The 26,548-nt window shown below is 54.9% G+C and overlaps 3 protein-coding genes across 3 annotated transcripts in view; 2 read left to right on the top strand and 1 right to left on the bottom strand.

Annotated features, from left to right (window-relative positions):
* Window positions 1–4,189, bottom strand: part of LOC100083635 (C-X-C chemokine receptor type 1-like) — a 38,532-nt gene extending 34,343 nt beyond the window's left edge. Inside the window, exon 1 of the mRNA XM_029052664.1 lies at window positions 4,116–4,189. The gene's annotated coding sequence lies outside the window, so the exon portion shown is untranslated. The remainder of the gene's footprint in view (window positions 1–4,115) is intronic.
* On the top strand, window positions 4,003–4,754 carry LOC100090650 (mitochondrial mRNA pseudouridine synthase TRUB2-like). The gene has a single exon (XM_039914742.1). It carries the CDS (start codon window positions 4,035–4,037, stop codon window positions 4,752–4,754), a length of 720 nt encoding a protein of 239 aa, XP_039770676.1. The 5' UTR covers window positions 4,003–4,034.
* A 13,143-nt stretch (window positions 4,755–17,897) lies between these two features.
* ARPC2 (actin related protein 2/3 complex subunit 2) overlaps window positions 17,898–26,548 on the top strand; it is a 48,959-nt gene continuing 40,308 nt past the window's right edge. Inside the window, exon 1 of the mRNA XM_029073133.2 lies at window positions 17,898–18,071. Coding sequence (XP_028928966.1) covers window positions 17,998–18,071 — 74 coding nt within the window. The 5' untranslated portion in view covers window positions 17,898–17,997. The remainder of the gene's footprint in view (window positions 18,072–26,548) is intronic.

A 26,548-nucleotide genomic window follows, 5' to 3' on the forward strand; every position in this document is an offset into this window, starting at 1 on the left:
GCGAGAATTTTTATAAGGCGCAAAGGAATGGGGCCGAATACCTATACGGAAGGGGTGGCACTTGAGTGGAGGCAGGAGTCTCTTAATCCTCTGAAGATACTCCTGGGAAGGATGGCCAGATCGTTGGGGGCGAGGGATTGGGGGGAGGGGGAACAGGGGTCTGAAGGAGTTGAATGTCTGGAACAACTGGTGAGGGTGATGGGCATGGGTATCAATACGAGAAGAGAAATAGTTTTGCGGGGCAGAGGAGAGGGGAGAATTAAGGCAAGAAAGGACAAACTTGAAGTGGACAAGGTCGGCCTGATGTTTAGATTTCCACCAGCAGCGTTCGGCGGCTCGAGCACGAGAGCGAAGGAGGAGGGCAGTGCTGGTGGTCCAGGGCTGTGGGTTAGTGGTACGAGAACGACAGAGGGATAGAGGTGCCAGTGAGTTGAGTTGAGTAGAGAGGGTAGTGTTGAGAGCATCTATTTGGTCAACCAGAGTGGGTAGGAAGGCTAGCTGGGGTGTGATGCGCTGAGAGAGACGGATGGGGTCAAGGGAGCCAATGTCCGTGTGAGGGAATAGTACAGATTTATGAGCAGGAGGAGTGTGAGAGAGGAGGTAAGTGAGAAGTTTGTGGTCAGAGAGAGGGATTTCAGAGTTGGCGAGGGTAGAGATTGTGCAGCGGTTAGAGCTGATGAAATAGAGTGTGTGTCCAGGTTGGTGGGTGGGAGAGGTGGGTGGAGCGGGAGGTTGGCGGAGTTGAGGAGTGGTAGAAGGTGGGCAGCAGAGGGGTCACCGGGTACATCGGTGGGAGGGGGTAAGTGTTCCGATAAGGTGCAGAGGGATGGTGGCAGAGACGCAGGTGGAGGGGGTGGATTTTGAGAGAAGGTGGGAGATCTCCTCTTGAGATACAGTGGGGAAAGATGGGAAAGTCAAAGAAGGGGCAGGATGAGGGAGGGACTGAGGAGGAGCAGGGGAGATTTCCGGGAGATCACCCCTGAAGGTTTCAATTTTATGGATGAAATAGATGGGCAGGTCATTAGGAATAAGAGGACACAGAGCCCGGGGACAGGGGGTTTGAGGAGGGAGTTAAACACCTGAAACAGCTAGCAAGGGCAATGGGCATGGGAGTCAGTAAGGAGGGAGAAGTAATGTCGCCAGGCAGAGGAGAAGACAGAGTGAAATCAGGTGAGGAAAAAGTTGAGATGGCTGAGTTTGGCCCCAGGCACTGGATTTCCACGATCAGTGCTCCACAGCTAGGGCATCGGAGCAGAGGAAGCGGACTGTGAAGAGGATTCAGGACTGTGAGTTGATGTCAGTCAGTCGTTCCATCGTATTTATTGAGCGCTTACTGTGTGCAGAGCCCTGTACTAAGAGCTTGGGAGAGGAAGCTAGAATGATATAACAGACACATTCCCTGCCCAAAGTGAGCTGACAGTCTAGAGGGGGAGACAGACACTAATATAAATACATAAAATGACAGATCTGGATGTAAGGGCTTTGGGACTGGGAGCTGGGATGAATCAAAGGAGCAAGCCAGGGAGATGCAGAAAGGAGTGGGAGATGAGGACAGGAGGGCTTAGTCAGGGAAGGCCTTTTGGAGGAGATGGGCCTTCAATAAGGCTTTGAAGGGGGTGAGAGGAATTGTCGGATATGAAGAGGGAGGGCGTTCCAGGCCACAGGCGGGACATGGGCGAGAGGTCAGTGGCGAGACAGGAGAGATTGAGGTAAAATGTGAAGGTTGGCATTGAGGAGCATTTTATGCGGGCTGTGTTGGAGTAGGAGAGTAAGGAGGTGAGGTCGGAGGGGGCAAGGTGGTGGATGACTTTAAAGCTAATAGAGAGGAGTTTTTGTTTGATGTGGAGGTGGAAGGGTCATCACTGGAGGTTCTTGAGGAGGAAAGCTGGCCTGAACCTTTTTGTAGAAAAACAACTCGGGCAGTAGAGAGAAGTATGAACTGAAATGGGGAGAGACAGGAGGCCGGGAGGTCAGCAAGGAGGCCGATGCAGTAATCGAGGCGGTATGAGATCGACGGAGGGACAGGGGAGGGAGAGAGCTGAGTTCAGTGGAGAGGCCGGGGTTGGGGGCGGCGATTTGTATATCGAGGAGGTCGTTTGGGGACGGAGGCCTGATGGGGCATGGTGGCTTGAGAGATTTGGAGGGGGACAATAATAATAATAGTAATGTTGGTATTTGTTAAGCGCTTACTATGTGCAGAGCACTGTTCTAAGCACTGGGGTAGACACAGGGGAATCAGGTTGTCCCACGTGGGGCTCACAGTCAATCCCCATTTTACAGATGAGGGAACTGAGGCCCAGAGAAGTTAAGTGACTTGCCCACAGTCACACAGCTGACAAGTGGCAGAGCTGGGATTTGAACTCATGACCCCTGACTCCAGAGCCCGTGCTCTTTCCACTGAGCCATGCTGCTTCAAAAGACAAAAGATCAGAGGTCTCTATGGGGAAGAGGACAGTTTTGTGGGAAGGGGTTGTATGGAAGAGGAAATCGGGTGAGGAGGCTGTGGTTGGAGGGTGGAATTTCAGAGCTGGAGAAGGTACCTTGGCCCTCTTACCATACTTCCCTCAATTCCTCCCCCAAACCAGATGACACAGTTCAATCCTCTAACACCAACCCACTCAACGTACCTCCATCTCGTCAATCTCACCGCTGACCTCTCGCCCGCGTTCCGCCCCGGCCTGGAATGCCCTCCCTCCTCATAGCCGACAGACGATGACTCTCCCCTCCATCAAAACCTTCTTGAAAGCCCACCTCCTCCAAGAAGCCTCCCCTTCTAAGCCCTCATTTCCTCTTCTCCCACTCTCTCTTCCCTCTTCCCTCTTGCCCTTGAATTTGTACCCCTTTACTCACCCCTTTCTCCGCCCTATCTGTAATTGAATTATTTGTATTATTCATGTCCCTCTCCCCCTCTAGACTGTAAGCTCACTCTGGGCAGGAAGTGTGTCTACCAACTCTGTTCTCTTGTACTCCCCCAACCGCTTAGTATAGTGTTCTGCACGGGGTAAGCATTCAATAAATACGAATGATGGACTGATCGATTAGTAGAACTCGCACTTTAAGAAGAGATGACGAGATCGAGTGTGTTTGAGTTAGAGAGGCTGTGAGATGGGGTGGAGCGGGAAGGTGATGGAGTTGAGGAATGAAAGGAAACCGGAAGTGGAAAGGCCGTGGGGTACATCCACATGGGAGTTGAAGCTCCATCTGTTTAGGGATGGAGAAAGAGTGGAAGAAAATATAAGAAATAATTCCCAAGAATAATAATAATTGTGGTATTTGTTAAGCACTTACTATGTTGCAGGAACTGTACTAAGCGCTGGGGTGGATACTAGCAAATGGGGTTGAAAACAGTCCCTGTCTTAGCCTGGGCTCACAGGCTTAATCCGCATTTTACAGATGAGGGAACTGAGGGACAGAGAAGTGAAGTGACTTGCCCAAGGTCACAGAGCAGACAAAGGGCAAGCTAGGATTAGAACCCATGAACTATTGACTCTCAGGCCCACGCTCTAGCCATTATACCATGATGCCATACCATTAGAGAAGCAGCATGGCTCAGTGGAAAGACCCCAGGCTTAGGAGTCAGAGGTCTTGGGTTCTAATCCTGGGTCCGCCACCTGTCAGCTGTGTGACTTTGGGCAGGTCACTTCACTTCCCGGTCCCTCAGTTAACTCATCTGTAAGATGGGGATAAAGACTGTGAGCCTCACGTGGGACAACCTGATGACCCTGTACCTCCCCCAGCGCTTAGAACAGTGCTCGCCACATAGTAAGCACTTAACAAATGCTAACATGATGATTATTATCCTCAGACCTTTTGTATAGGTTATTCAATTTTTAATTTTGATAATGCTGATTTTGATTTTATTTTAGTAGCGGTCCAAAGGTCTGTGGTTTGGGCAACTGCCCTGATACATTTCATTTGTAATGGCATTTGTTAATCAGTCAGTGAATGGTATTTATTGAGCCTGGGAGAGGACAATGCAACAGTAAACACACACATTCCCTGCCCACCACAAGCCTACAGTCTAGAAACTGTTCATGGACTTGCATCGCGCCCACTTGACCAAGGATTACACAACGCGTGGCCTTCTGGGGAAGGCGACAGATGACTTTTCTGACCTGGGTAGGCTGGTGGAGAAGACAATCTATGATCACGTGACCCAGGAGAAGCTGGACCGCATCTCGGCAGTCATCCAGGGCTCTCATCAGAAAGCGGTGGTGATGCGCTCCAGACTGGATCTGAAGACCCAAGGGGCCTACGAGTTGGCCGTGAAGGGATTGATCCGGCCCATGGAAAAGACGCCGATGCCCATCCTGGGGATCCGATGTCTCGAGTTTTCACTTCCTAAGATCCAGTGCATGAATGAGACCCAACAGCGGCTCCGCCGGGTGGTTCATGAGATCGGGCTGGAGCTGAAGTCGACGGCCGTGTGCACCCAGGTGCGCCGCACCCGAGACGGGGCCTTCAACGTGGACGATGCTCTCCCGAGGACGCGGTGGGACCAGCGCAGCGTCCAGGAGACCATCCGGGAGGTCAAGCCCCATGTGGAGGAGGAGCTGCTGAAGACCTGGGAGGTGGTCCTGGACTCAGAGACCTCGGAGGGACGCCCAGCCTCCCCAGGCCTGGGGCTAGAGTCCACGTCAGGCCGGCCTCCCGGTGTCGGTCGCGGATGCGGGACGGCGCCCGGGCCGGGAGAAGGTCCCCGGGGCCCCGAAGCGGACTGTGGGAGCCCCACTGCTGCGACCGCTCCTTTCTAGATGGCCACAGGCACCGCTGCTGCCGGGGGAGCTCAGTGTCCCATCCGGAGCAGCGTGGCATAGTCGATAGAGCACGGGCCTTGGAGTCGGAAGGTCATGGGTTCTAATCCCAGCTCCACCACTTGTCTGTGTGACCTTGGGCAAGTCGCTTCACTTCTCTGGGCCTCAGTTCCCTCTTCTGTGAAATGGGGATTGACACCGTGAGCCCCACATGGGACAGGGACTGTGTCCAACCAACCCGATTTGCATGTATCCACCCCAGCGCTTAGTACAGTGCTTAGCACATAGTAAGTGCTTAACGTATACCATTATTATTATTATTAGAGGTGGATACAGGCATTAATAGAAATGACTAAATGACAGAGATGGACCTACGTGCTGTGGGTCTGGAAACGGGAGGGGGGAATTAAGGGAGTGAGTCAGGGTGACACAGAAGGGAGTGGGAGAAGAGGAAAGGAGGAGCTTAGTCAGGGAAAGCCTCTTGGAGGAGACGGGCCTTCAGTAAGGCTTTAAAGGCAGGGAGAGTCATTGCCGGTGAGATATGAAGAGGGAGGGCGTTCCAGGCTAGAGCACTGTTCCAGGCACCGTACTGGGCTAAATATGGGTTAATCAGGTTGAACACAATCCATGTCCTGTCAGGAGCAGAATGTTCTCTTTCCTTTTTTAAAAATTCTAATTTTAAGAATTCTAAACCTCTGTCAACAGCCTGTTCCACTGTCTAATCACACTTAAGGTTAGGAAACTTTCACTGGGTCATTTAAAAAAAAAAATTGTGGTATTTGTTAAGCGCTCACTATGTGCAAAGCACTGTTCTAAGCGCTGGGGGATACAAGGTGATCAGGTTGTCCCACGTGGGCTCACAGTTTTTTTAAACCCCATTTGACAGATGAGGTAACTGAGGCACAGAGAAGTTAAGTGACTTGCCCAAGGTCACACAGCTGACTAGCGGCAGAGCCGGGATTGGAACCCGTGACCTCTGACTCCCAAGCCCGTGCTCTTTCCACTGAGCCACGCTGCTTCTCTACCTGGTAGAGAATGGTATTTAAGCACTTATTATGTACCAGACACTGTACTAAACCCTGGGGTAGATACTAGGTAATCAGGTAGGATTCAGTCCATGTCCCACGAGGGGCTCACAGGCTAAATCAGAAGGAGGAAGTTTTAATCTCCATTTTACAGATGAGGTAACTGAGGCTCAGAGAAGTGAAGTAACTTGTCCAGGGTCACACAGCAGACAGATGGCAGAGCTGGGACTAGAAGCCAGGTCCTTCTGACTCCCAGGCCCTTGCTCTATCCACCAGGCCACACTGCTTCCCTATAAACAGCTCTCATCCGTCCAGCCCGGATCATTGTCCTGAAGCTTCATTCTGGCTTCATCTCGCCTCTCCTCAGAAACCTCTACCCTACACTACCCTACTATCGAGAAGCAGCGAGGCTCAGTGGAAAGAGCAGGGGCTTTGGAGTCAGAGGTTATGAGTTCGAATCCCGGCTCTGCCACTTGTCAGCGCTTACTATGTGCCGAGCACTGTTCTAAGCACACTGGGGTGGATTCAGGGGAATCAGGTGGTCCCACGTGAGGCTCACAGTCTTAATCCCCATTTTACAGATGAGGTAACTGAGGCACCGAGAAGTGAAGTGACTTGCCCAAAGTCACACAGCTGACAGGTGGCGGAGCCGGAATTAGAACCCATGACCTCTGATTCCTAAGCCCGTGGTCTTTCCACGGAGCCAAGCTGCTTCTCCATGTTCAGAGCACTCTAGTAAGTGCTTGGGAAAGTACCATACAGCAGAAATAGCAGACACGTTTCCTGCCCACGATGAGCTTACACTCTGACTAGCAGTTCTCTTCAGCTGTTCATAATAATAACTGTGGTATTTAGTAAGCACTTACTATGTGCCAGACACTACATTAAGCGCTGTGGTGGATACAAGCAAATCAATTTGGACACGGGCCCTGTCCCCCGTGGGGCTCCCAGTCTCGATCCCCATCTGACAGATGAGGTCACTGAGGCACCGAGAAGTGAAGTGCCTTGCCCAAGGTCACACAGCAGACGAGGGGCGGAAGCGGGATTAGGACACATGACCTTCTGACTCCCAGGCCCGGGCTCTAACCGCTACGCCACGCCCAGGTCGAAATCAAGATTATTTATTAAGCACTCAGAGTGTGGTCTGCATTGGGAGAGCACAAAAGAGTAGCCATGATCCCTGGCCCTAAGGAGCTTACGGTCTCCTATGTGCAGTACACTGTGCTAAGCATTTCAGAGAGTACAGTAGAGTTAGTAGACACAATTCCTGCCGTCAGGAACTTAGGGTCTAGCCGGGAAGACAAACCCTAAAAGAAATTACAAATAGGAGTGAGAAGAAGAAATTATGCTGTTGAACTAGTAAGAGGTAAGAGGGTAATAATAATAGTGGTAATAATTGCGGCATTTGTTAAGCATTTACTACGTGCCAGACGCTGTACTAAGCGCTGGGGTGGATACAGGCAAATCGAGGTGGACACAATCCCGTGCCCCACACAAGAATAATAATAATTATGGCATTCATTAAGCGCTTACTATGTACTAGGCATTGTATTAAGTGCTGGAGCAGATACAAATTCATCAGGTTGGACCCAGTCCCTGTCCCACATGGGGCTCCCAGTCTCGATCCCCATTTTACAGATGAGCTAACTGAGGCCCAGAGAAGAGAAATGACTTGCCTGAGGTCCCACAGCGGATGAGGGGTGGAGCCGGGATCAGAACCCAGGTCCTTCTGACTCCCAGGTCTGGACTTCATCCACCAGGCCATGCTGTTTCTCCTGCTGCCATGCCGCCTTGATAGAAACGAAGAGTGAGAGCTGGAGCGCGGCGAGAGAAGAGAGGAGGTGAGGAGGGAAATAGCTGACGGAGTTCCATAAAGCCGGCCGTCAGGAGTTTCTCCCTGATGCGGAGAGAAATGAGTAACCGGCGTGGGCTGGTGAGAAAAGCCCGGGCCTGGGAGTCAGAGGACCTGGGTTCTAATCCCAGCTCCACCACGTGTCTGCTGTGTCACCTTGAGTAGGTCACGTCACTCCTCTCTGTCTCCGCCAACTCACCGGTAAAATGGAGATTAAGACTGAGAGCCCGAGCTGGGACCCGGACTGTGCCCAGCCTGATCATCTTCCCCAGCGCTTAGTACAGTATGCTTGGTACGGTAAGCACACAGGAAGTGCTTAACCAATAGCATTTTTTTTTCAAAGTGGGGGATCTGGGGGATGTGGGAATGTGGGACAGCAGAGGGAAATACGAACTGGACGGGGGAGAGGCGGGAGGCAGGGAGACCAGTGAGGAAGTTGGTGCTTTCCCCCCCTCCCCTCCCCACAGCACTTAGGTATGTCATAATGATGGTGTTTGTTAAGAGCTTACTATGTGCCAAGCACTGTTCTAAGCTCTGGAGGGGATACAAGGTCACCGAGTTCTCTATTTATCGCTATCGTTCTTGTCTGTCCGTCACCCCCGATTAGACCGCGAGCCCGTCAAAGGGCAGGGACTGTCTCTATCTGTTACCGATTTGTCCATTCCAAGCGCTTAGTACAGTGCTCTGCACATAGTAAGCTCTCAATAAATGCTATTGAATGACTGAATGAAAGTTGTCCCACATGGGGCTCACAGTTTTTCATCCCCATTTTGCCGATGAGGTAAGTGAGGCACAGAAAAGTTAAGTGACTTGCCCAAGGTCACACTGCTCTACCCCCTCCCTGCCCCACAACACTTTGGTATATATGTACAAATTTATTATTCTATTTATTTTATTAATGATGTGTATATATCTATAATTCTATTTATTTCCACTGATGCTATTGATACCTGTTGACTTTTGTTTTGCTTTGTTTTGTTATCTGTCTCCCCCCTTCTAGACTGTGAGCCGGTTGTTGGGTAGGGATGGTCTCTATTGCCGAATTGTACTTTCCAAGCCCTTAGTACAGTGCTCTGCACACAGTAAGCGCTCGGTAAATACGATTGAATGAATGAATGAATGAATGAATGAATGAATGAATGAATGAATGAAAGTGGAAATTAAATCAGAGTATGACCAGGATTGGATGAGCATCTTGTCTGCCCGTCTCCCCCGATTAGACCGTAAGCCCGTCAAAGGGCAGGGACTGTCTCTATCTGTTGCCGACTTGTACATTCCAAGCGCTTAGTCCAGTGCTCTGCACGTAGTAAGCGCTCAATAAATACTATTGAATGAATGAATGGTGGCTATTTAATAATAATAATGATGATAGCATTTATTAAGCGCTTTCTATGGGCAAAGCACTGTTCTAAGCACTGGGGGGATACAAGGTGATCAGGTTGTTCCCCGTGGGGCTCACAGTCTTCATCCCCATTTTACAGATGAGGTCACTGAGGCACGGAGAAATGAAGTGACTCGCCCAAAGTCACACAGCTGACAAGCGGCAGAGCCGGGATTAGAACCCACGCCCTCGGACTCCCAAGCCCGGGCTCTTGCCACTGAGCCACGCTGGTAAGAAAGAAGCTGTTCTTGGAAATACTGTGACAGAAAAAGCGACAAGAGTTTGGTGACAGACTGCACGAGGGGTTTTATAGTCGCGTGGCTTCCAAGACAAGGAGCAGGTGTGGTTTTGTCAACTGACAGGGGAAAGGTAGGTGGAGGAGACGGTGGGAAAATCAAAAGCTCAATTTGGACATCAATCTATCTTTTAATCAGCCAGCCAGTCAATCGCATTTACTGAGAGCTTACTGTGTGCAGAGCACTGTACTAAGCACTTGGAGAGGACAACAGAACACTAAACAGACACATTCCTGGTCCACAACGAGCTTACATTCATTCAATCGTATTTATTGAGCACTTACTGTGTACAGAGCAGTCTAGAGAGGGAGACAGACACTATAATTATGGTATTTGTTAACCGCTTACTATGTGCTAATAATAATAATAATGTTGGTATTTGTTAAGCGCTTACTATGTGCCGAGCACTGTTCTAAGCGCTGGGATAGACATAGGGGAGTCAGGTTGTCCCACGTGGGGCTCACAGTCTTAATCCCCATTTTACAGATGAGGGAACTGAGGCACGGAGAAGTTAAGTGACTTGCCCACGGTCACACAGCCGACAAGTGGCAGAGCTGGGATTCGAACTCATGAGCCCTGACTCCAAAGCCCGTGCTCTTTCCACTGAGCCACGCTGCTAGGCACCGTACTAAGCGCAGAGGTGGGTACAGGCTAGTCACTGGGCAGGGATTGTCTCGATCTGTTGCCAGATTGTCCATTCCAAGCGCTTAGTACAGTGTTCTCCACTCAGTAATCGCTCAATAAATACGATCGAATGAATACAAGCAAATCGGGTTGGACACGGTCCCCGTCCAAGACTCTGAGCCCCGCCACTGGGCAGGGGTTGTCTCGATCTCTTGCCGAATTGGACGTTCCAAGCGCTTAGTACAGTGCTCTGCACACAGTAAGCACTCAATAAATATGATTGAACGAATACAAGCAAATCGGGTGGGACACGGTCCCCATCCTAGACTGTGAGCCCCGTCGTTGGTCAGGGATGGTCTCTATCTGTTGCCGAATTGTACATTCCAAGCACTCAGTCCAGTGCTCTGCACATAGTAAGTGCTCAATCTTCATCCCCATTTTCCAGAAGAGGGAACGGAGGCCCAGAGAAGTGAAGTGACTTGCCCAGGGCCACACAGCAGACAAGTGGAGGACTTGCGATGAGAACCCATGACCTTCTGACTCCCAGGCCGGGGTTCTATCCACTACACCTAAATAAATAAATTACAGATATGTACATCGATATGATTACTGATACGTTCGATCAATCAACAGCCTCTATCGGGCCGAGCTCTTCGCCTGGGAGAGTACGTTAGAAGAAGAACTCGATGACTACAAACAGGGAATTTACAATCTACAGGGGAAATCCATCACTTGATTGACAAAGAGGGGGAAGTGTTCAAATAGCAGAGTCTGTAAAATGAGATGTGCTAAAGGGCAAGGAGAAGTAGCCCAAATGCTGAGGTAATCACAGGAAGATTGTGAACTGGGGGAGAAGAAATTTTAATGAGAGAAATTTCCCTGGAGGAGAGGCAGCTTGGCAAAGTGGCTAGAGCACAGGCCCGCGAGTCAGAAGGTCATGGATTCTAATCCCGGCTCCGCCACTTGCCTGCTGTGTGGCCTTGGACGAGTCGCTTTACTTCTCTGGGCCTCAGTTCCCTCATCTGGAAAATGGGGATTGAGACCGTGAGCCCCACGTGGGACGGGGACTGGATCCAACCCGGTTTATTTTTTTCCACCCCCACGCTTAGTTCGGTGCCTGGCACGGAATACCACTATTATTTGGGAAGCAGCATTCATTTATTCATTTGATACTATTTATTGAGCACTTACTAAGTGCAGAGCACTGTACTAAGTGCTTGGAATGGACAAATCGGCAACAGATAGAGACAATCCCTGCCCAATGACCGGGTGGTGTAGGTATGGCCAAGGGGCTAGGGCACAAGTCTGGGAGGCAGAAGGTCATGGGTTCTAATCCCGAATCTGACACTTGTCTATTGTCTTGGCCTTGGGCAAGTCACTTCACTTCTCTGTGCCTCAGTTACCTCGTCTGGAAAATGGGAATTAAGTCCGTAAGTCCTATGTGGGACAGGGATTGGGTCCAATCAGATGACCTTGCATCTACCTTAGCGCTCAGAACAGTGCCTGGCAAATAGTAAGCACTTAACAAATACCACAATAGTTAATAATAATGGTTATTATCATTATAAAATATTGTTTCTGTATTGATTATTAATTACAATTAATACAATTATATTATTGTGTATGGTATAATTACAGATTATATAATATTGTTTCTTATTATATAGTGGTCATTATTATTAAGAGAAGAGAGGGATAAGCAGGAGAGAGAGCGCGAGAGAGCTAATGGAATATCTTTTCTCAAAATGGTATTTATTAGGTGCTTACTATGTACCAGGCACTGTACTAAGTGCTGGGGTAGATAGATGCTAGTCAGGTTGGACACAGGCCCTGTCCCAGGTGGAGCTCACAGTCTTAATCCCCATTTTACAGATGACTTAACTGAGGCACAGGTAAGTTAAATGGCTTGCCCTAGGTCACGTGGCAGAGCCGGGATTAGAACCCATCACCTTCTGATTCCCAGGCCCGGGCTCTAACCACCAGGCCATGCTGCTTCTCCAAGTAGCGGAGAGACAGCTGAGTAGGCAGACATGAGGCGGAGTTGGAATTAGAACTCAGGTCCTCTGATTCCCAGCCCAGGGCTCTTTCCACTAGGCCACTCTGTTTTTCATTGTTAATTGATTTATTCTGGTCCTGCAACATTCGAGAGCCAGAGGGAGCGGTGCAGCTTAGTGGAAAAGAGTCTGGGCCAGAGAGTCAGAGGACCTGGGTTCTAAACCCGACTCCTCCGCTTGTTTGCTGTATGATCTTATTATTAATAATAACAGCAATAATAATCATAACTGTGGTACTTGTTAAGCACCTACTATGTACCAGACACTGTACTAAGCACTGGGGTGGATGCAAGCAAATCAGGATGGACAGAGTCCCTGTCCCACATGGGGCTCACAGTCTTAAATCCCCATTGACCTTGGGTCATTCATTCATTCATTCAATCGTATTTATTCATTCATTCATTCAATAGTATTTATTGAGCGCTTACTATGTGCAGAGCACTGTACTAAGCGCTTAGAATATACAATTCGGCAACAGATAGAGACAATCCCTGTCCAGCGACGGGCTCACAGTCTAATCGGGGGAGACGGACGGACAAAGACAAGACAACATGATCACGATAAATAGAATCAAGGGGATGGACACCTCATTAACAAAATAAATAGGGGAATAAAATTTATTGAGTGTTTACTGTGTGCAGAGCACTGTACTTGGTGTTTGGGAGAGTACAGTACAACAATAATAATTACTATGGTATATGTTCATTCATTCATTCAATAGTATTTATTGAGCGCTTACTATGTGCAGAGCACTGAAACAAACGCTTGGAATGTACGATTCGGCAACAGATAGAGACAATTCCTGCCCAATGACGGGCTCACGGTCTAGAAGGGGGGAGACAGACAGCAGAGCAAAACAGAACAAAAGAAAAATAAGACAATATCATCAAGATAAATAGAATCAAGGGGATGTATACCTCATTAATAAAATAAATAGGGTAATAAATAATATATACAAGTGAGCACAGTGCTGAGGGGAGGGGAAGGGAGAGGAACAGAGGGTGGGGGGAGTGGGGGAAGGGGAACAGAGGGAAAGGGGGCTCAGTCGGGGCAGGCCTCTTAGAGGTGGTGAGCTCTCAGTAGGGCTTTGAAGATGAGAAGAGAGTGAGTGTGGCGGAGGTGAGGAGGGAGGGCGTTCCGGGACGGCGGGAGGACGTGGGCCAGGGATCGATGGTGGGACAGACACGAACGGGGGACAGTGAGGAGGTGAGCGGCAGAGGAGTGGAGTCTAAGGGGTGGGCAGGAGAAAGAGAGAAGGGAGGAGAGGTAGGAGGGGGCAAGGGGATGGACAGCCTTGAAGTCAAGAGTGAGGAGTTTTTGTTTCGCACGGAGGTCGATAGGCAACCCCTGGAGGTCTTTGAGGAGGGGAGTGACAGGCCCAGAGCGCTTCTGCAGGAAGATGAGCCGGGCGGCGGAGTGAAGAATAGACTGGAGCGGGGAGAGAGAGGAGGAAGGGAGATCGGAGAGGAGGCTGACACGATAATCCGGCCGGGATAGCCTGTACCAGCACAGTAGCTGTCGGGATGGAGAGGGAAGGGCGGATCTTGGCGATACTGTAAAGGTGAGACCGGCAGGCACTGGTGACGGATTGGACCTGTGGGGTGAATGAGAGAGCGGAGTCAAGGATGACACCGAGGTCGCGGGCCTGTGAGATGGGAAGGACGGTGGTGCCGTCAAGACTGATGGGAAAGTCAGGGAGAGGACAGGGTTTGGGAGGGAGGATAAGGAGCTCAGTTTTAGACATGTTAAGCACTTACTATGTGCCAAGTACTGTTCTAAGCACTGGGGTAGATACGGGGTAGTCAGGTTGTCCTGTGTAGAGCTCACGGTCTTAATCCACATTTTCCAGATGAGATAACTGAGGCCCAGAGAAGTGAAGTGACTTGCCCCAGGTCACACGGCAGACAAGCGGCAGAGCCGGGATTAGAACCCATGACCTCTGACTCCCAGGCCCATGCTCGATCCGCTACGCCACGACATTCCCTGCCCACAGTGAGCTTACAGTCTAGAGGCCCTTCACTTCTCCGGACCTTAGTTTCCTCACCTGTGAAATGGGGATTCAATACCTGTGTTCCCTCCTCCTTAAACTGTGAGCCCCGTGTGGGACAGGGGACCCTGTCCAAACTGACTCTCTTGCTCCTCCCCCAGCACTTCATATATGGTGTTTGGTATATAGTATTCAATTCATATTCCATCATATTTATTGAGCACTTATTGTCTGTAAAGCACTATAATAGGCGACTAGCACTCTATTAAGTGTTTAGTACCGTATGTAGTAATTATCATTATTACGGCATTTGTTAAGCGCTTACTACGTGCCAGGCCCGGTGCTATATTCCACTGTCTCGAATTCCTCTCCAATCTGGCTTCCATCCCCTTCACTGCACTGAAATCGTCCTCTCAGAGGTCACCAGTGATCTCTTTCTTGTCAAATCCAACAGCCTCTACTCCGTCCTGATCCTCCTCCACCGGTCAGCTGCCTTTGACGCTGTGGACCACCCCCTTCTCCACAACACATTATCCAACCTTGGCTTCACTGACTCTGTCCTCTCCCGATTCTCCTCTTATCTCTCTGGCTGCTCATTCTCGGTCTCCTTCGCGGGCTCCCCCTCTCCTTTTCAACCCCTAACCGTGGGGATCCCTCAAGGGACACTTCTGGGTCCCCTTCTATTCTCCATCTACATTCACTCCCTTGGAGAACTTATTCGCTCCCACGGCTTCAACTCCCACCTCTACGTAGTTGACACCCAAATCTCCATCTCCTCCCCTGATCTCTCTCCCTCTCTGCAGTCTCGCATCTCCTCCTGCCTTCAAGACATCTCTACTTGGATAGCCTTCTCTCATCTCAAACGTAACATGTCCAAAACGGAACTCCTCATCTTCCCACCCAAACCCCGTCCTCTCCCAAACTTTCCCATCACCGTAGACGGCACCACCATCCTTCCCATCTCACAAGCCCGTAAGCTTGGTGTCATCCTTGACTCGTCTCTGTCATTCGACCCGCATATTCCCGTGGCTAAGAGAAGCAGCGTGGCTCAGTGGAAAGAGCTCGGGCTTGGGAGTCAGAGGTCATGGGTTCGAAACCCGGCTCTGCCACTTGTCAGCTGTGTGACTGTGGGCGAGTCACTTCACTTCTCTGTGCCTCAGTTACCTCATCTGGAAAATGGGGATTAACTGTGAGCCTCACGTGGGACGACCCGATGACCCTGTATCTCCCCCAGCGCTCAGAACAGTGCTCTGCACGTAGTAAGCGCTTAACAGATACCAACATTATTATTTCTATTCTGTCACCAAATCCTGCCGGCCCCACTTTCTCAACATCGCTACAATCCTCCCTTTCTTCTCCATCCTAACTGCTCCCACGTTAATCCAATCACTCATCCTCTCCCGCCTGGATCAATGTCAGCCTCCTGGCTGACCTCCCAGCCTCCTGTCTCTCCCCACTCCAGTCCATACTTCACTCTGCTGCTTGGATTATTTTCCTACAGAAACGCTTTGGGCATGTCACCCCCACGCTCAAAAAATCAACAGTGGTTGCCCACCCACCTCCGTATCAAACAAAAACTCCTCACTCTAGGCTTCGAGGCTCTACGTCACCTCGCCTCTCCTCGCCTTCCTACCTCTCCTCCCTTCTCTCTTTCTACCGCCCACCCCGCACGCTCCGCTCCTCCGCCGCCCACCTCCTCACCGTCCCTCGGTCTCGCCCATCCCGCCGTCGTCCCCGGGGCCACGTCCTCCCGCGGTCCCGGAACGCCCTCCCTCCTCACCCCCGCCAAAGGCACTCTCTTCCCCTCTTCCAAGCCCTACTGAGAGTCACCTCCTCCAAGAGGCCTTCCCAGACTGAGCCCTCCTTTCCCTCTGCTTCTCCTCCCCTCCCCATCACCCCGACTCCCTCCCTCTGCTCTACCCCCTTCTCCCCACACTACTTGTGTATATCGGTACATATTTATTGCTCTATTCATGCATGGCTCAATGGCAAGAGCCTGGGCTTGGGAGTCAGAGGTCGTGGGTTCTAATCCCACTCTGCCACTTAGCAGTGTGACCTTGGGCAAGCCACTTCACTTCTCTGTGCCTCAGTTCCCTCATCTGTAAAATGGGGGATGAAGACGGTGAGCCCCACCTGGGACAACCTGATGACCCTGTATCTCCCCCAGCGCTTAGAACAGTGCTTGGCACAGAGTAAGCGCTTAACAAATACCAGCATTAATATTATTACGATGTGTGTATATCATTCTATGTCTATCGGTGCCATGGAGGGCCGTCTACTTGTTTTAATGTCGGTATTTGTTAAGCGCTTACTATGTGCCGAGCACTGTTCTAAGCTGTTTTGTTTTGCTGTGTCCCCCCTTTTAGACTGTGAAGCCGTTGTCGGGCAGGGATGGTCTCTCTCTGTTGCCGAATTGGACTTTCCAAGCGCTTCGCCCAGTGCCTTCAGCACTGGGCTCATTTGTCTATGTATTTTTATTCCCTTATTTATTTTGTTAATGAGGTGTCCATCCCCTTGATTCTATTCGTCGTGACGATGTTGTCTCGTTTCTGTTTTGTTCTCTTTCGCCCGGCCGGCCGTCTCCCCCGATTAGACCGCGAGCCCGTCGTTGGGCAGGGACGGTCTCCCTCTTTTACCCAATTGTCCATTCCAAGCGCTTAGACCAGTGCTCTGCCCATAGTCAGCGCGTGACCGTGGGCAAGTCACTTCATGTGACTTGAAGCAGCGTAGCTCAGTGGAAAGAGCCCGGGCTTGGGAGTCAGAGGCCATGGTTTCGAATCCCGGCTCTGCCACTTGTCAGCTGTGGGACTGTGGGCGAGTCACTTCACCTCTCTGGGCCTCAGTTGCCTCATCTGTAAGATGGGGATGAAGACTGTGAGCCTCCCGTGGGCCCACCCGATGATAATGTTGGTATTTGTTAAGTGCTTACTACGTGCCGAGCACTGTTCTAAGCGCTGGGGGAGATACAGGATAATCAGGTTGTCCCACGTGGGGCTCACAGGCTTACTCCCCATTTTCCAGATGAGGGAACTGAGGCCCAGAGAAGTGAAGCGACTCGCCCACAGTCACACAGCCGACGAGTGGCAGAGCTGGGATTCGAACTCGTGAGCCCTGACTCCAAAGCCCGATATCCCTGTATCTCCCCCAGCGCTTAGAACAGTGCTCCGCACCTAGTAAGCGCTTAACAAATACCAACATGATTATTAGGGTTACAATTCACTTCTCTGGGCCTCAGTTCCCTCATCTGGAAAATGGGGCTGAAGCCTGGGAGGCTCCCGTGGGCCCACCCCATGACCCCGGATCTCCCCCAGCGCTCAGAACCCCCCAACATCGTCGTTCTCATTCGATACGATCGAATGAATGAATGAATGAATGAATGAATGAATGAATGAATGAATGAATGAATGAATGAATGCTCCGCACCCCGTCGGCGCTCAGGAAATCCGAACGAACGAATGAATGCACGGCTGGCTCATGACGTCACCGCTGGGCGGGGGAGGCGCCTGGGGGGCGGGGCCGGGGCGCGCGCGGACCGGAAGCGGCCGCGGGGCGGGGGAGGGGCGGGGCTGGCGCGCGCGCGCGCGCGCTCTGGACGGGGCGGGCGGAAGAAGCCGAGAGGGCGGGGCGCGTGCGCGTGGGGCGGGGGGGGGGGGGGGGGGGGGGGGGCGGAAGTGCGGGCCCGCCCCGCCTCACTCCGCCCCGCGCGCTGAGAGTCTCTGCCCCGCTGGGGGAACGAGCGAGGAGGGAACGAGGAGGGAACGAGGAGGGAACGAGGAGGGAACGAGGGCGTCCTCGGCCTGCCTGGCCTTCCCTTGGCCCTGCCTGGCCTCGCGTGGCCCTGCGTGGCTCTGCGTGGCCCTGCGTGGCTCTGCGTGCGCGCCGCTGCCTGGGCGTGCCCGGCCGTGCGCGCCCCCGCCCCGCCCCCGCCGGCTGCCTCGGCCTCCTCCTCGGCCTCCTCCTCGGCCTCCTCCAGCACCTCGGGCCTCCTCTTCCTCCTCGGGCCTCCTCCGTCGCCGCCGCCGCCATGATCCTGCTGGAGGTCAACAACCGCATCATCGAGGAGACCCTCGCCCTCAAGTTCGAACACGCCGCCGCCGGGTCAGGCCGGGCTCCGGGGCCGGGGGGAGGGGGGGAGGGGAGGGGAGGGAAGGGAGGGGAGGAGGTTGGGGACCTGCCCTGCCCCTGTCCCTGCCCCTGCCCCTGCCCCTGCCCCTGCCCCTGTCCCTGCCCAGGCCGCCCCCGGCCGGGACACACTCGAAAAATACTGACCTGTCACTTCGTCCCTCCCGCCCCCCGTTCTGGCCCTCCTGTCCCTCCTACCCTCCCGCCTTCCATCCTGTGCATCCTGCCCTTCGTTCTGTCCACCCTCCTGCCCTCCCTCCCGTCCATCCTACTCCCCTGCCCTCCATCCTGTGTACCCTGTCCGTCCTGGCCTCCCCCCTCCTGGCTTCCTGCCCACCCTCCTGCTGTCCGTCCTGTTCCCCTGCCCTCCCTCCTGTCCATCCTGCCCTCCTGCCGTCCATCCTGCTCCCCTGCCCTCCCTCCTGCCCATCCTGTCCATCCTGCCCTCCATCCTGTCCTCTTGTTCGCCCTCCCGTCTCTCCTGCTCTCTTACTCTCTATCCTGCACATCCTGGCCACCCTCCTGCCCTGCCTCCTGTCCATCCCGCCCTCCTGTCCTCCATCCCGTCCATCCTGCTCCCCTGCCCTCCCTCCTGTCCTCCTGCCCGCCCTCCATCCCGGCCGCCCTCCTGCCCTCCCTCCTGTCCATCCTGCTCCCCTGCCCTCCATCCATCCCGCTTCCCCCCACCCGACCCGGACCCTCCACCCAGAGAGGGCCGGAGAGCCAGACCCCTCTCCCTCCTCAATCGGACCTGTTTATTGAGTGCTTACTAGGGGCGGGACACTGTGCTGGGCGCTTGGGAGAGGACGGGAGTTGGGAGACACGTCCTAACTCCCCCGCTTTTTCCAAGCGGGAGAGCCCCTGGCCGGCTCAGGGTGCGTTTCCTCCAGCAAGGGCCGGTCTCTCCCCCGTCCCCCTGGCTTTTCCCCCTTTATTCGCCCCCCACCGCTCATTCAGTCGTGTTCGTTGAGCCCTTACAGTGTGCAGAGCACTGTACTAAGCGTTCGGGAGAGTACAGTACGACCGTAACAGGGATATCCCCTGCCCACAGCAGGCTCCCGGTCAAGAAGGGGGGGGGGGAGACAGGCATCGAAAGAAGTGAACGGGCGTCGATAACGTCACTGTCGATCAATGACTCCCCTCCAACAGCTCCAGGCACCCACTCCCAATAACGGCGGTATTTGTTAAACGCCCGCCGTGTGCTGTGCCGCACGCTGGGGCGGATCCGGCTTCTGGCCTCCCCCTAGACCGCGAACTCGTCGTGGGCGGCGAATACCTCTGTTGTCACGTATTGTCCCCCCCCCCAGGCGCTCAGTACGGTGCTTGGCACAGAGGAAGGACCCAACGGATACGATCGAACGAATGAACGTGTCCGCCGACTCCGCCGTATCGGACTCGGCCCGGGGCTCGGTCCTGTGTCGCGCGCGTGGTACGCGCTCGGTAAATACCCCCGCTCGATCGGTCGATTGGGGGTTTTGGGGACCCGCCGCTTCCCCGACAGCTGGGAGTTCCTGGATCCGGAGTCGGAGTCCCCGGGTGTCGCGTTCCCATCGAGGGAACGGGAATCGAGACTGATGGCCTGCTTTTTCGTGGCCTGAGTGGCCGTGTACACCTCATGTATCCATCCCCGCGGTTATTACGGTGCCTAGCATATAGCCAGCGCCTAACAAATCCCACGGTGATTATTATTATTATTATTATTAGGTCATCTCCCAGGCAAATTCTGCTGCCCGTCTCCCCCTTTTAGACCGTGAGCCCGTTGTTGGGCAGGGACTGTCTCTGTCGGTTGCCGAATTGTCCGTTCCAAGCGCTTAGTGCTCTGCACGCAGTAAGCGCTCGGGAAATACGATCGAATGGAGTGACCGGGGCATTGAAGACCAGCCCGGCCTAGTGGCTAGAGCCCAGGCCCGGGAGTCAGGAGGACCTGGGTTCGAATCCCAGCTCCCCCACCTGTTCTGCGGTGTGACGTGGGGCAAGTCCCTTCAGGAGTCACAGGTCCTGGGTTCGACTCCCGGCTCTGCCACTTGTCAGCTGTGTGACTGTGGGCGAGCCGCTTCACTTCTCTCTGTGCCTCAGTGACCTCATCTGGAAAATGGGGATTAACTGTGAGCCTCACGTGGGACGACCTGATGACCCCGTATCCACCTCAGAGCTTGGAACGGTGCTCTGCACGTAGTAAGCGCTTAACTAATGCCAACGTTATTATTATTCTCTGGGCCTCAGTCACCTCCTCTGTAAAATGGAGATGGAGACTTGAATGGCTTGGGTCTACCCCAGCGCCTAGTACAGCGCCCGGCCCATAGGAAGCGCTTAACGCATTTCGGAAACCAAAAAGACCAATTTCCAACCGTGCGGGGCGTCTGTGAAGATGCTGTGAGCACCTCCTCCTCCTCCTCCTCCTCCTCCTCCTCCTCCTGCTCCGAGCCGAGGACCTCGCACCGATGAGGAAATGGATGTGGGAAACAGCCCGCCTCCCCTCCCCCTCACTGTACGTACATCAGTCGCTCCACCGGTATTTACTTTGTTGTTTCGTTTGGCTTTTTATGTTATTCGTGAAGCGCTTACCGTGTACCAGGGACTGTACTGAGCGCTGGGGTAGATCCCAGCTAATGAGAACGGCCCCAGCCCCTGCCCCACCCGGGGCTCACGTTCTCCCCGTTTTCCAGATGACGGAGCTGAGGGAGCGGAGCGACCTGCCCGAGGTCTCCCAGCAGAGGCCCCGGGTTCTGGCCACGCGGCTTCTCTGATCGCAAGAGCCCGGGCTTGGGAGTCAGAGGTCCCGGGTTCGGATCCCGCCTCGGCCGCTCGTCAGCCGCGCGACTCTGGGCGGGTCGCTTCACCCCTCGGTGCCTCGGTTCCCTCGTCTGTAAAATGGGGATGAAGACCGGGAGCCCCACGTGGGACAGCCCGATCGCTTCGTAGCCTCCCCGGTGCTTAAAACGGTGCTCGGCACGTAGTAAGCGCCTAACAGGTGCCGTTATTAGTATTTGTTAGGCGCTTCCCGTGTGCCGGGTTGTCCCGGGTGGGGCTCACGGTCTTCCGTCCCCGTTTTCCAGACGAGGTCACCGAGGCCCAGAGAGGCGAAGTGACTTGCCCAGAGTCACCCGGCTGACGAGCGGCAGAGCAGGGGATTAGAACCCGAGACCTCCGACTCCCAAGCCCGGTCTCTCGCCACCGGGCCGCGCTGCTTCTCGCGAAGCTCTTACTTTGGGCAGAGCGCTGTGAGTTCCGAGAACGAGCCACGGCAGCGTGCTTCGAGATCCCCCCCCCCCCCCCCGGGGGTTTTCTGGCAAGACGGAAGGCGGCCGGTGACGCCGGTGAGCAGCACGTCGGGTATTTTGAGGACGCGGCTTCGGTCCTCCAAAAACACCGTGCACGGTGACCGTGGGAGAAGCCCACATCCTTATCCGCGAGCCTCTCTCCCGGGCCGCTCGCTTGGCTTCTCTGGGCCTCGGTTCCCTCCTCCGGAAACCGGGGACGGGGACCGTGTCCGACCCGGTGACCTCGCGTCCGCCCTAACGCGCCCCCGGCCCCTCCCATTTCGCCGATGGACACGGATCGTCCCGCGTCCCTTTGCCCGCTTTGTTCCCGCGGTAGTCGGGAAGCGATCCCCGCGTCGCACGCCGTTCTGAGCTCCCGTCGGGTGCGCCCCAGGGCCCCGTCCCGCGTACGGCTCGCGGCCCGGAGGAGGAGGGAGGACGGGAGAAGCCGAGCGAGTCGCCCGAGGTCGCCCGGCGGGCCGGCGGATTCGGGTCGGAGCGCATTCGAACCCGGGGCTCGTTCCGGCCCACCGCCGGGTCCCGGGAGGAAGTCGGGCCGCGACTTCTGCATTCTCTTTCCCGTGCGGTCGCCGGCGGGAGGGGGGAGGTCGGGGAGGCCTCCTCTGCGCCCCGGCTGCCGTGACGGCCGCGCGGGAGGGGATTTGCATCCGCCGGGCTTCCGTTCACCCGGGGTTTCGAGACGGGCCCCCGTTGCGCCGACCCGCCCCCTCCCGGAAAGCCGAGGCCCGGTGCCGGGTGCGGAGTCTTCCCGGCCGCACCCCGGGAGGGTCGGGCCCTTGCGGACGGTTGCGGGGGGCTGGGGGCGGACGGGACCTCGACCGGTCGGCTCGTCGGGGCGGGGGGGGGGGGGGGCGGAGGAGGAGGAGGCGGCCCCCCCGGCCGCTGGCGGAGACGTGAGAGACGGCGGAGACGTGAGAGACGTCTCGCCGGTCTCGCTACCCCCCGATGGCCGTTCTCCGGGGAGCCCGAGACCAGGGTAGGGGCCCTCCCGCTCCCCAGAAAACCCACCCGGGTGCTGCCCGGCTGAGGGGGAGAGTAAGTCGTCCCGAGATAGGTATTTTGTGTATATGCAGCGTGGCTCAGTGGAAGGAGCCCGGGCTTGGGAGTCGGGGGTCATGGGTTCGAATGCCGGCTCGGCCCCTTGGCAGCCGGGTGACCGTGGGCGAGTAACTTCTCGCTTCTCTGTCCTCAGGGACCTCGTCTGGAAAACGGGGATCAACCTGGAGCCTCACGTGGGGCGACCCGATGACCCCGAATCTCCCCCGGCGCTTAGAACGGTGCTCTGCACATAGTAAGCGCTTAACAAATACCGTCATTATTATTATTTATTCTCCTATTTATTTTGGTAACGAGGTGTCCATCCCCTCGATTCTATTTATCGTGACGACGTCGTCTCGTTTCTGTCCGTCCGTCTCCCCCGATCAGGCCGTGAGCCCGTCGTTGGGCGGGGACGGTCTCTGTCTGTTGCCGAATTGCCCATTCCGAGCGCTTGGTACCGTGCTCTGCACCTAGTAAGCGCTCGGGAAATCCCATTGAGTGAATGAATGGATGAATGGGATTTCCCGTCAGCACCGATAGTCAGTCAGTGGTATTTATTGAGCGCTTCCCGTGTGCAGAGCACCGGCCTAAACGCTCGGGAGAGGAAAACTCGTGTCGTCTTGTTGCCCGTCGCCCCCATTTAGACAGTGAGCCTGTCGTTGGGCAGGGACGGTCTCTCTGTTGCCAAATTCCAAGTGCTTAGTCCAGTGCTGTGCACGTAGTAAGCGCTCAATAAATACGACTGAATGAATGAAAGCAGAAGAATAGAACAGACACTGAGAAGAAGCCGGGCCTGGGAGTCAGAAGGTCGTGGGTTCTAATCCCGGCTCCGCCACTTGTCTGCCTTGTGACCTCGGGCGGGTCGCTTCGTCTCTCTGGGCCTCGGTTCCCTCGTCTGTACAACGGGGATTGGGACCGTGAGCCCCAGGCGGGTCAGGGACTGCGTCCAACCCAATCTGCTTCTGTCCACCCCAGCGTTTAGCACGGTGCCTGGCACATAGTGAGCGCTTTAACAAATACCGTAATTATTATTATTATGAGTTTACAGTCTAGAGGAGGAAAATAGAGCTCCAGCTGCGTGCTCAGCTCCCGGCCCCCTTCCCCCAAGGAACGGATGGGCGAGGAGGTGGGGGATCCGTACCGGGAGTCGGTCGTATTTACTGAGCGCTTACTGTGTGCGGAGCACTGGACTAAGCACTTGGGAGAGGGCAGTCCAACGACAGACACATTCTGATCCTGGGTGATTGTGTTCCATTAGTGGTGTTTATGGAGCCCTTACCATGTGCAGGGTGCTGTACTAAGACACTCAGGAACAACACGGCCTAGTGGTCAGAGCGCAGGCCTGGGCGTCAGAAGGACCTGGGTTCTAATCCCGGCTCCTCCACTGGTCTGCTTGTGACCCGGGGCGAGTCACTTTACTTCTCTGCACCTCAGTGACCTCATCTGGAAAATGGGGATGAAGACTGTGAACCCCACGTGGGACGGGGCTGTGTCTGACTCGCTTTGCTTGCGTCCACCCCAGTGCTCAGTACAGTGCTCGGCACATAGTAAGCGCCTAACAGATGCCATCATTGCTGTATTATTCTTCTCGGGGCCCCAGTTCCCTCATCTGTAAAATGGGGATTAAGACTGTGAGCCCCATGTGGAACAGGGGCTCTGTTTGACCCGATTTGCTTGTATCCGCCCCAGTGCTCAGTACAGTGCTCGGCACATAGTAAGCGCCTAACAGATGCCATCGTTAGTATTATTATTCTCGGGGCCCCAGTTCCCTCCTCTGTAAAATGGGGATTAAGACCGTGAACCCCATGGGGGACAGGGACTGCGTCCAACTCGATTTGCTTATGTCCACCCCTCTGTGTACGTGGCGCGTAGTAAATTCTTAACCGGTACCGCAGTTATTTTTTTCTTACGATGATGCTATTTGTTAAGCGCTTACTACGTGCCAGGTGCCGTACTAAGCGCTGGGTTGGATCCAAGCAAATGGGGTTGGACAGAGTCCCACGCGGGGCTCCCAGTCTCCGTCCCCATTTGACAGATGAGGGAACTGAGGCCCAGCGAAGTGACTTGCCTGAGGTCGCAGAAAAGTCGGGATTAGAACCCATGGCCTTCTAACGCCCAGGCTCAGCACCGTACTCGTCCGCTCAACCGTATATCTCTTCATCACCCTATTGATTTTGCTTAATGAGATGATGATAATGTTGGTATTTGTTAAGCGCTTACTATGTGCAGAGCACTCCTCTGAGCGCTGGGGTAGACAAGGGAATCAGGTTGTCCCACGTGAGGCTCACAGTTAATCCCCATTTTACAGATGAGGGAACTGAGGCCCAGAGAAGCGAAGTGACTTGCCCAAAGTCACACAGCCGACAAGTGGCAGAGCCGGGATTCGAACCCATGACCTCTGACTCCCAAGCCCGGGCTCTTTCCACCGAGCCACGCTGCCCTGATTCAATTTATTTGCTGCCGTTTTAATGAGACGTTCTTCCCCTCGATCCTATTCGTCGCCGTCGTCCTCGTCCGTCCGTCTCCCCCGATCGGGCCGTGAGCCCGTCGGAGGGCGGGGACCGTCTCTGTCGGTTACCGATCTGGCCATTCCAAGCGCGGTGCTTGGTGCGGTGCTCTGCACATAGGAAGCGCTCACTAAATACCATTGAACGTATGAATGAATACTCCATGGTCCCACAGGGAAATGGAGACCCCTGTGTGCCCCTTCCCTTCCTCCTCACACCCCCCCCAAAAGCTGTCACCCCCGGGGAAGGTGCCGTCACCCGGGGTGGGCAGAGGCCGCTGCTCCGGACGGGCTCCGGCAGGGTGGCACCTGTCACCGGCTTCCTTGGGTACTCGGGCGCCCCCCCGACCCCCTCCCCGGGGCCTGGCCCGGCCCCCGACCCCTTCTCCCTCCCGCCTTTTTGGTTGGCCACCCCCCGGGCCGGCTGAAAATGATAATAACGATGCCATTTCTTGCGGGCTTACCCCGTGCCGGCCACCGAGCCCGACGCCGGGGCGGATCCAGGCAAATGGGGTCGGACCCGGTCCCCGTCCCACGTGGGACTCCGAGTCTCCATCCCCATTTTGCGGACGAGGGACCGGAGGCCCCCGAGAAGGGAAGTGACTCCCCCAGGGTCACGCGGCGGAGTCAGGATGACAGCCGAGGCTCTGATAATAATAATGTCGGGATTCGTTAAGCGTTTAACTCTGTGCCGAGCGCCGTTCTAAGCGCCGGGGGAGATACGGGGTCATCGGGTCGTCCCCCGTGGGGCTCACAGTTCTCATCCCCGTTTGACAGATGAGGTCACTGAGGCCCGGAGAAGTGAAGCGACTTGCCCCCAGTCACCCGGCTGACGGGTGGCCGATCTGGGATTCGAACCCACGACCTCGGACGCCCGGGCCCGGGCTCCACCCACCGGGCCGTGCTGCCTCAGAGCCGCGTCGCCCGCTCTCCCGGCCGATGCCCGCAAGCAGAGGAGACGGGGCGGCGGGAAAGTGGCTCAGTGGAAGGAGCCCGAGCCTGGGCGGCGGAGGTCTTGGGTTCTAATCCCGGCTCCGCCACTTGTCAGCTGGGTGACTTCGGGCAAGTCACTTAACCTCTCGGTGCCTCGGTGACCTCATCTGGAAAGTGGGGAGGAAGACTGGGAGCCCCCCGTGGGACGACCTGGTGATCTGGTACCAGCGCTTAGAACGGTGCCCGGCACACAGTAAGCGCTTAACAAACACCAAAAATTAATGAATTAAAGCCGGGCTCCGGGACGGAAGGGGCCGGGGTCCCGAAATTGCAGGGTCCCGGGGACTCGGGGTGGACGTTCCCCTGCCTCCGGAAGCCTGGACCCGCGCCGAGCGGGGAGGCTGCTCTCCCTACCCCCCCCCCCCCCCCGTTGACCCCGTCCCTGGTTCCGAGCCGGAGCCGGGCCCGGGCTGTCGGCCAGAGCTAGAGTCAGTCGGTCCGTCGTATTTATTGAGCGCTTACTGTGTGCAGAGCGCTGTACTAAGCACTTGGGAGACTCCGATACGCTGCGTCAGTCACTCAGTCGCATTTATTGAGCGCTTCCTGCGTGCAGTTGACTCTCAGCATGGCTCCGTGGAGGGAGTACAGACTTAGGAGTCAGAGGTCAGAGGTCAGCTGTGGGACTCGGAGCAAGT

The sequence above is a fragment of the Ornithorhynchus anatinus genome, chromosome 1, assembly GCF_004115215.2.
Source record: "Ornithorhynchus anatinus isolate Pmale09 chromosome 1, mOrnAna1.pri.v4, whole genome shotgun sequence".
Classification (NCBI taxonomy): Eukaryota; Metazoa; Chordata; class Mammalia; order Monotremata; family Ornithorhynchidae; genus Ornithorhynchus; species Ornithorhynchus anatinus.

Excerpts from the sequence above, each read along its gene's own strand:
- LOC100090650 (XM_039914742.1), top strand. The coding sequence starts at position 4,035 with ATGGACTTGCATCGCGCCCACTTGACCAAGGATTACACAACGCGTGGC.